Raw genomic sequence first — 9,600 nt, forward strand, 5'->3', positions numbered from 1 at the left:
GTAATTCATACTAAGAGTAGCGGTTGCTTTAACCCAATGTAACATCTTAAATTATATCGTACACGAATCAACTTTTTAAACCTTACATTTTAATCGATTTCTTTGATTAAAATGACAATCTTAATCGATTCAAGAAATAAAATGAAGGTTTTATATGTATTCGATGGAAAAATAAAGTTTTAAATAGGAGTATAAAGATTAATTACTGTTTTGGTGTTTGTTCCCTCCTCTCCACTCTCCCATTTTTAATTTCCCTCCCAAATTTTCAATCTCAAGCTTTGTCTCTCTCTCTCTCTCTCTCTCTCTCTCTCTTTTAAATTTTGGTTCCCTCCTTACCCAATTATCCATTACAAACCCTGGTTTTGTCTTTCTCTTCATTTCTCTTTCACTTTTCATTCCCTTCTTCATCTCTACCCTTTTCCTTCTCCTTCTCCTTCTCCCACTCTCCCTTCCCTTCTTCATCTCTACCCCATCTATCTTCCTTCCTGAATGAGTCTCTTTGTCGCCATTCATTCATTCACGTTTCTTTAGATCTGACCGTTAACCAGCCTCGTCAGTATGACAGTTACAAGTTTTGGGGCAGATTCGGCTGGCTGCCGGTCTCGGTAACACGGTAGCAGGTCTTCTGTGTCTTTTTGTTTGCGTTGTCCTTGTGGGTTTTCGTCGGGTTTCTGTTTGGGTAAGAATTTGGTTAATCCTTTTCGCTCTTGACATTTAAAGGACGAATTGAAGTTTTTGGAAGAAATTGAGGTGATGTTCAGCAGGTGTTGGGGATCCATTTTGGTGAAAATTGGTAAGTTTTAAGCCTTGATCACCCTGTGTGGATTGACTGAAAAATTTAGGCAAAACGTTTTGGAAGGTTTTTAAGCGCTTTTGGATCGTTTTTAGGACTGTAACGTGAGTTTTAACTCTTAAAATTATTGTGTTTGGGCTAGTAAGGTGTAAATTTGGAGGGTTTGTTGTGATTTTTGAACTAACGCACTTTAGGTAAATCTCCTCGAAGTTATTGGGAATTATTTGATCATTTGGTGGTTGGATTCAGGTCTCAAGTGCTCATTTCAAATTTTGGTTTATGTTTTAGGATAGATTCAAGATTCAAGGATTCTAACTTGTAGACTATCTAGGCTTAATATCAATATTCAAGATTCAAGAACTTACACATTTATTTATTTTTTTTATTTATAACAATTCATTTATCGTTGTCCTTGTCTTCCTTGGGTACTCCATGATATTGCCATTGTTAAATACTTGAGGGATGATGGTTCTAATGTATGCAAAAGTGGAAGAAAACTATATTACTTTTTCATTGTTTGCTTTGTTGAGATGTTGTTGAGTCCCACATTGGAAAAACCAAGGGGACTCACACCTCTTATAAGAGGTAGATGGACTACTCCTCTCATTGCCGATGGAACCCCATCTTGGAAGTTTAGGGAAAGGTTTAGTGCTTATATTGTGAGAGCAATGTTACGTGGAAGGAGTAGATTTAAGAAAGAAGTTTTGAGGTTAGAGTATTTTTTGGTTTCTAGGAGGTATATCATATAACTTAGAAATTAAATGTACATTTGAATTGATTTTTTTTTTTTTAAGATTTAGGTTGTAAGTCTTAATTATATTTTTTCGAACCCTTGCTAAATGTTGTAAATTGGTTTAAAGCCACAATGCAAGGATTTGAGACTATTTGAGTAAGCGTATTAAGTATGTAACTCGCTTGAATAATTCCAAACTAGATTAACATGTTTTTGAATTGTCTCCGACACTTAGGAACTTATTGATTGTAGGTTTGAACTGTTTTTGATTCCGTCATACTCGTTTCAGCAAATATGAAAGCTACTTTTTATAAAATTTAGGTATTAAGCTCTTCATACCATTAAGGACTTTGAATATAATTTTGAACTAGGTTAATGTGTTTTCAGATTGTCCCAAACATTTCGTTAAGATGATTAGACTAAAGTATTAGATTAGATTATATTAGTATGTACAAACTTTGTATAAATGAATTGTTATGACTATCCTGCAGCTACGGTAGTTATAGATTAGTTTTTGCTGAAGGTTTTGTTTGGTTTGAGTTAATTTGATGTCTTTTATTGATAAATTTTGTGTTGTTTTGTTTGTGGTCGTTATTATATTGATGAGTTTTCTTGAATTTCAATTATTAAGCATGGCTTGATGGTTGTTAATGTAATATGACAATTTTTAATTTTCATAAAGTGTATATTTGACCAAATGTTTGATAGAATTGTTCTCGTTAATTTTGTATATGACTAGCTAGAATATCCAAAATCTTTTTTGTGTAAATGTTTTGTTCATGACCATTAGATATAGGTTATATATTTGTGGCAAAGATGGGGTGGATAAAATTGTAGTGTTGTAATCTTTTGCATATCACATTTGATCCTAATTATAAAATGTTGTTAGGTGAATCCATTTTAATCTGACGTTGTATTTTGGTTTAGGTTGTGGAATCCAAGTTTGTATTTCAAGTCAAGACCATCTTAAACCACTGAGTTTCAAGCTTCCTTAATTAAGTTTGTCTCTTCAATTAGAATTGTAATGTTGTAATTTTTTGAATAGTTGGATTGGTCTTGTAATTTTGAAATTATCATATTAATTGATTTGAAATTGATAGAGATATTATCGTAAATTTTAAAATTGTTTATATATATATATATATATAGGAAAGGTAATAGAAAAATGGAATTGGTAGTTGGGTGTATTGATTGAATTTATATATTGACTTGAAATGTGCAATTGCTTAATTTTGTTGATTAAATTGTCTTATTGAAACACATTTAATGTAGGAAACGAGAGATGAAAACCAAACACTTCGACAATTTGTTTAGCTTCTTAATTTGAAGCATTGAGATGTCCCTTTTTTGGGCATTTAGACGTTTGAATTTCATTCTCCTATATATCTTATTTCCTAAAATTTTTATTTGTTTTCTTTTGGCCTTTAGAAACTTAAAATGGCTTGTAAAGTGGGTTGTAAAAGATCAATAATGCTATATATATATACATAAAATTACTTGTGTTTCTTCCCGTTTAAAAAAAATTGTATTAGGTTTGATGATCAAGTCAGTCCATTGAATTAGTCTTGATTAAGTTAATTTTAGAAGGAATTGTCTTGGAATCTATGAATGATCATCATAGATTCTTAGTTTGATATAAGATTCTTACACTCATCTAACTAAGCTCTTAGTTAGCTATAATTGATCAATAAAGTTTATTTGTAGTGTAAATATTTTGCTAAGACTACACTAGAAGACCTCTGGCTTTGCAAAATTTAGTATCATCGACACTTAATCTTTTGGTATATTAGAGCACATGGTCAACCTTCTTTAATCAAAGCTCTAAAGGTAAAAAAGATATACTTAATTTGTTTATTAATTATTTGTTTTCGTTTATCTCTTTTTTTTTTTTTTTTTCTAAAGCATTTGCTTACTAAAGGCATACTACAAACTTGTGATGAAATTCTTGAATTGTGCTCTTTGATCATTTAAAGAAAAAAACATCAACAAAAGGAAGAAAAAATAAGAACAAAAATAAGAGACTTGTCATTGTCGAATTTACTAATCATGCCAATAAATATTGGTATCAACCCGTCTCAAATCTAAGAGGTAGAAGGAAAAAAAATGGAAGAGATTCACTTGAAACTTGGAGAAAGAAGCTCTATGAAAAAGAGGTATGTTCCAAAACACTTCGAAAAAGATTCGATGAAAGTAGCACAAGTTCAAGAAGAAGGAAAAGGCACCATATGCATGTCAAAATTACTCAGAGGTTTGAATCGATAAGTACTCATCCTTTTGATAGAAATTTACCACCTTGTTTGGAAGATATATATCATCATGCTAGATACTCTCATTTAGGTAAGTTACATAGCACGACAAGCTTATGTTATTGAATCGAAAACATGTTTAATGTCATAATTATTTATAGTATTACGAGCGACATCGATTTTATGTAAAAGCTAGTCAAACTTGTATGTCTTAGCCATGATTTGTAATAAGAAGCTAAAGACAAACAGAAAAATTCAATACTGAGTTGTTCTTGTGTTTCTATATTATTTGTAAAAAATTGTCAAAATTTATTGTGTTCAAGATGCGATTGCATAACTCATTATAGATAATAACAGGAATGGCAAACAAGTTGAGAAGAGTAAAAAAAAGAAAAACGAAAAGCAAGACAATATTATGAAGCGAGCTTTTAGATGAACCATAATAACATTTACTTTTACGGGTATTGGATCACTATCTTTTTAAAAGTTATATAAGAAAAGTAAAACAAAAACCTACTATTGTGGTTGAGCAAAAAAAGGGAGATGTTGATAGTTGAATATTTGAAAACCAACCAAAAAAACAAAAAAAGAAAAGCACAATTCCATATTCTTCCACTACTTTTCCTTAGGGTTGGTCCTTCTTCTTCCACACATGAATCATGATCATCACTACCACACACTCACCTCTCATCATTACATACTTAACTTAATTATTACATTTTTAATTATATTATATGCTAATTATTTGTTGTCATTATTTCCTAATTAACTTTTCCTCACACAAATTTAGAAATTATATATCATTGAAATGGTCAAACAAAAAACTTACGTACTCTTAGCTACAACTACTACACGTGTTACACTTATCTTTTGTCACTACTATCGTAATTGTAACGTCATCATGAACACTATATAGTATGTCAACTGTGAACTATGCTCAACTACCACATAAAAAGTTAGAAGTTAAAATTATATAAGTAAGAAGGTATACATATGTTTGTATAAAATTATTTTTGTATTATTATTACGAGCTTTCAATAGCTAAGATCATAAGCAGAGTAGTTTTCAACTAAAATATATTTGTAGTAGCCACTAAAAATAGAGATCAGCAAGCACAACAAAAAAGTAGTTGTATGTTTCAACTTTCAAGCTAAGGCACCACAAGCTTAGAGTTTGAAGGTTGTTTGGAGGTTTGGGTTTGAAGAAGATGAAGTGGCAAAGGTTGTTGTTGAGAAAATCTATTGGCCCAAAAGAGATAGTTGAAGAAATTCACAAAGCTAAGACCAGCCAACAACCAATAGAACAGATCCAACCTATCTTTATTTAGGTCATTATGGCTAAGCCATCCACCACTGATCTTATTCACAAGTGACACCAACAAAGAGCTCAAGTAGAACCCAAAGGAGTATGAACAATAAGTCATGGCAGTTAAAAATGACTGCATCCCTTCCACAGATTGCTTATAGAAAAACTCAATCAACCCGACCGCCGTAAACAGCTCCGACACGCCGAATATCACGAATTGCGGTGCAATCCAGAGGATGGAGAGGGAGGAGGAAGAGTTTCGACGTTTTTGCTCGACCAGTGCAGCGGAGACCATGGAGAAGGTGGCGACGAAGAGGCCGGTGCCAACGCGTTGGAGAGGGGAGATGCCGGAGTCGATGGAGGTGAGTCGACGGGCGAGAGGGACAAAGACGGTCTCGTATAGTGGGACGAGGAAGATGAGGATGATGTAAGGGATGGCTTGGAGGGAAGCTGGGGGGATTTGGAAGGAATTTGTTAGCCATGTGTTCATGGAAGCTCCTTGTTGGACTGAGAATGTTTGGAGTTGTGCTAAAATGGTGTTGAAGATTATAGTGCAAGCAAATATGGGAATTACTGAGAGTATTATTTTCACTTGTTCTACTTGTTTTACCGTGCAAAGCTTCCATGGACTTTCTTCTCTAATTGATCCTAACCTTTCTTCTTCACTTCTGATGCAAGCCTTGTCAAGGAATCTGTAAATAATGATGAATATGGTTAAGAAATCGACAAGTAAAGAAATAGAAAAACATAGTTTGATTATTGAGATGGGATCCGACAGGACATGACAAACCTGAACTTATCGGTGCGGATGAGTTTGACAATGCCATTCTGAGTTCCATTGAGTACCATCTCTGAATTCGAAGCACATGTTTGTAGATTCCTTTTCCTATATGCAGCAACCAAAACCTATCCAACAAAAAAAAAATTATTATTATTATTAAAAGGGTCGGTATATAAGAAAAAAGAAGCAAAATATTTACGAGTAAGATAAAATATCACTGATAGATGTTGATGGGATATTAAACGACTACTATAGTCTATCATTGATAGATGTTAATAGACACTAATTACAAGTGTCTATCACTAATATAGTATAAAATTTTGTTATATCTATAAATATTTTCGATAATTTTATCGTTTAAAACAATTTTCTTATTTAAAATTTAACTTACAAATATTCTTATCACTCATTGTCTTTTTTGACAATTTCCTTTGTTTAAGATTTAATTACCTTAAATCCTACAAAAAAAGGAGCTACGTCTAACTTTTTGTCAGTATGTTGTTAAAAACAAAATATAAACTTTATCAACGAAGCTTTTACATTTGAAAATTGATCGAGAACCAAAATGTAATCTTTACCTAAACCTCATAAACCAAAAGTGTAATTTTATGAAAGAACAAATTTGTGTTTGTTTAAAAAGTGGATTTAACTTGATATAAGAAAGGTTAAGAAGAGCTTACATTTGTATCTGATGTAGAGAATTGAGAGGTTCGTAGTTCAAAATTTTTCAACGTGAGTATCCAAACTTACTTGAGCAATTGGAGTAAAGATACTGCCACGTGGAGGATTATTCCTATAGAAAGAAGTGCCAGAGAGCAATGAAATCAAAGCAAGAAGCATAGCAGCAGTGGAAACACCAAAGCCAAGGTCCATCCCAGAATGTGTTTGAACCCAAACAAGAAGAGTCAATGCAATGAGTTCACCAGTGCAAAATGCAAAATAAGCACAATTGAAGAAAGTAGATAGCTTTTTGAATTGCTTTGGGTCTTCTTTTCTAAATTGGTCTGCCCCATGTGATATTATGTTTGGCTTTAAACATCCACTTCCCAATGCTACCAAATATAATGCTGAATAGAACATTAATGCTTCATATCCTTTGGCTTCTATACATTCATCTTCTTCATCTAATTTTCTTCCCATCTCACATGGTGATGGCCTTAGTCCTGGGTAATGAGCTTGTATTGTTAGTACCGTAAATCCCTGCACCAATAATCATCCACCGTTTCAAATTACCGAGTAATAAGACATGGGTGCAATCTAGCCAGTTGCACCTATCTTCATACGACATGTTCAATAATATAGAAAAATAAGTATGTCACAATGTAACTTCTAACTAAGAACTCAAATGAATTGCATAAAGATGGATGCAATCCAAGATGTACCAAAATATTGAAAAAAAATATAAAAAAATATCTTTTATGAAAGGAAAAAGTTGTCACGTGTTGACACTAAAGTGAAGTGCAGCTCAGAATGAACGCAATTATTTTTCTTTCAAACTCACCGCCTATTAATCTTATTAAAGTAAAGTACTTAGGATCACCTATTCATCCGTTTGTCCTTAACCTTTAATTTTAAAAGTAATTGTTAATAGAAAATTTTGACACTTACAAAGTAATGATTAGACATTTATGTGAGATTGAGAAAGGGGATAAACCCAAATATTTTTTTCTCTTAGTCTACCTAATCCACTCACCATATTGTACATTTATATAATAATACACACACCTATGTTAAAAAGTCATTAAGATGTATGATTTTCCTCCCACTAATTTGTGTGTATAGGCCATAGGGAGAAAACTATTATGATAAAGCTTTACTTATATTAACCTATGGTTTTTTTTAATAATATATAATTACTTGGTCATCAACAATAAATACTATGTTCTTAATTTTTAAAGAAAAATACTTTCTACCATATTTTTTTTTCTCTCCCTCTAATATTTTTTTTAAGAAAAAAGTTCTCTATTTGGAAATATTCAATCATAGTTTGTTACATGATAATTTTTTTTTCTTTGATTTTTTAAAAAATATTTTTGAGTTTCTTTTGATGTATTTGATTAGAATACACATTGAGTATTGCTTAGAGAAAGAGAGAAAATAAAGACCTGTTCGATCAACTTTTCGTATAAAAACATCTACGTACACACACACACATATATATATATATATATAATAACGACTAAAAAGTCATGCTTGAATCCCTTTGTCGGGGTTTATTGTTGAAGTCAAAAAAGAAGAAGAAAAAGAGATTAAACAAAGGGTCAAAGTATTTTCTAAGTGTTATCAAATATAAATAAGTTCACAAGCATTAATTATAAAAACTCTAACCCAATAGCTAGTGTTTGGAAAGAGCAATACTTGAGTGTATTTTGAGTTGTACCTTTATTCTTTTTGTTTAAAACTTGTCATAAACAACAAACCATTATGTTAATTAGATCGAGTGCAACCCAAATAGCTATATACATCAAAGTATCTTTCTTTTCATGATATGGTGTATCCATTAATGGAGTTGGAATTAATTAAGCACAGGAGAAAAAGTAACTGAAAATGGACAAAATGGGAAGGAAAAAAAAAAGTAGTGATGATGGAAGGTGAGAGAAGAGAAGAAATTAGTAAAACATACAGCGAGTTCGATGAAGCCAAAGATGAGCATAGTTCGAAAGCTACCAAGATAAGAATCAGACAAGAAGCCACCAAGAAGAGACAAAAAAAAGACAGTTCCAACAAAGTTGGTAACAACGTTTGCTGATTTAGACAGTGGAAAATGCATTTCACTGAAAACATATGTTATCAGATTATTCCCAACTGCTGCTATTGCCATCATCTCAAATGCTTGAAGTCCTAATCAACCAAAAAAAAAAAAAAACAAATTAACAATATTGTTAAAAAACACAAACACGAATTTTCCTGTGTTTTCATTGACATCTCTTTTCAAACATCACTGAACAAGCTTACTTTGACAGAATTAGACTAAGATTTCGACTATTAGACAAAACAACGAAACGACCACCAAACGAACGAGAGAAAAAAAACAGATTATATATATATATATATATAGCTAACCAAGGACAAAGGCAGCAGCTCCCATTCCACCATGTTTGTTAGGATTACAAGCTCGCCCTCTCCAATCCACATAAATATCTTCATGATCTCTTTGCATTTGGGAATTTTTTTTTTTTTTTTTTTTTGGCTCTCTCTTTATTTTCCTTTAATTTGAATCTTCATATGCACTACAAAATAATAACGGAGTCTGAGAATATTTGGGTTTGTATATTATTATTTATAGAGGCAGGGAGAGCTTGACTTGTAGCATTAAGTGTTAGTGCAAAATGGGGCCATAATAATTATTTGTGGTCAATAAACACTAGAAAGCCTATAAGTCAAACAAGGAAGTAGAAGAAGTTTAGGGTTTCTCAACATTTTTTAATTAATTAAAGGTTAAATTACTATTAGGGTTTAATTAAATTCTTATATTTTCTCTTTGCAGCTCCCCACTTATAGTGTGTGGTGTCCCTCTACACTTCTCTACTTTAATTACTTGTTGCTTTATAAACTAAATTCAATTATTCTAAGAGATATGGTAGGGTAGTCCTTGGAAATATATATATATATATATATATATATATATATATATATATATATATATATATATTAGAAGAACATTCACCTATATATGGTTTAACTCAACTAAGTATACACGACCAGACCAACGTTGGAATGTCTTGGTTTTACTATTTCATGG

The 9,600-nt window shown here is 31.9% G+C and overlaps 1 protein-coding gene and 1 long non-coding RNA gene across 2 annotated transcripts; one reads left to right on the top strand and one right to left on the bottom strand.

The window, feature by feature from the left end:
- Positions 1-289: 289 nt before the first annotated feature.
- On the top strand, positions 290-2,641 carry LOC103498624 (uncharacterized). Its single transcript, XR_539628.3, has 2 exons — positions 290-793; positions 2,454-2,641. It is a non-coding gene; the product is annotated as an uncharacterized LOC103498624 (long non-coding RNA).
- A 2,073-nt stretch (positions 2,642-4,714) lies between these two features.
- On the bottom strand, positions 4,715-9,101 carry LOC103498622 (protein NRT1/ PTR FAMILY 4.4). The gene is made up of 5 exons (XM_008461285.3): positions 8,922-9,101; positions 8,482-8,699; positions 6,609-7,058; positions 5,868-5,983; positions 4,715-5,769 (listed from the first exon to the last, which is right to left on the bottom strand). The coding sequence occupies exons 1-5, from the start codon at positions 9,016-9,018 to the stop codon at positions 4,923-4,925; spliced, it is 1,728 nt and encodes a 575-aa protein (XP_008459507.2). The 5' UTR covers positions 9,019-9,101; the 3' UTR covers positions 4,715-4,922.
- Positions 9,102-9,600: the final 499 nt, after the last annotated feature.

This window comes from Cucumis melo, chromosome 9 (assembly GCF_025177605.1).
Source record: "Cucumis melo cultivar AY chromosome 9, USDA_Cmelo_AY_1.0, whole genome shotgun sequence".
Lineage (NCBI taxonomy): Eukaryota > Viridiplantae > Streptophyta > Magnoliopsida > Cucurbitales > Cucurbitaceae > Cucumis > Cucumis melo.

Excerpts from the sequence above, each read along its gene's own strand:
- LOC103498622 (XM_008461285.3), bottom strand. The coding sequence starts at position 9,018 with ATGCAAAGAGATCATGAAGATATTTATGTGGATTGGAGAGGGCGAGCT. Across the intron at positions 8,700-8,921 it reads AGCTGCTGCCTTTGTCCTTG|GACTTCAAGCATTTGAGATG; the intron begins GTTAGCTATATA and ends TTGGTTGATTAG. Across the intron at positions 5,770-5,867 it reads ATCCGCACCGATAAGTTCAG|ATTCCTTGACAAGGCTTGCA; the intron begins GTTTGTCATGTC and ends CATTATTTACAG.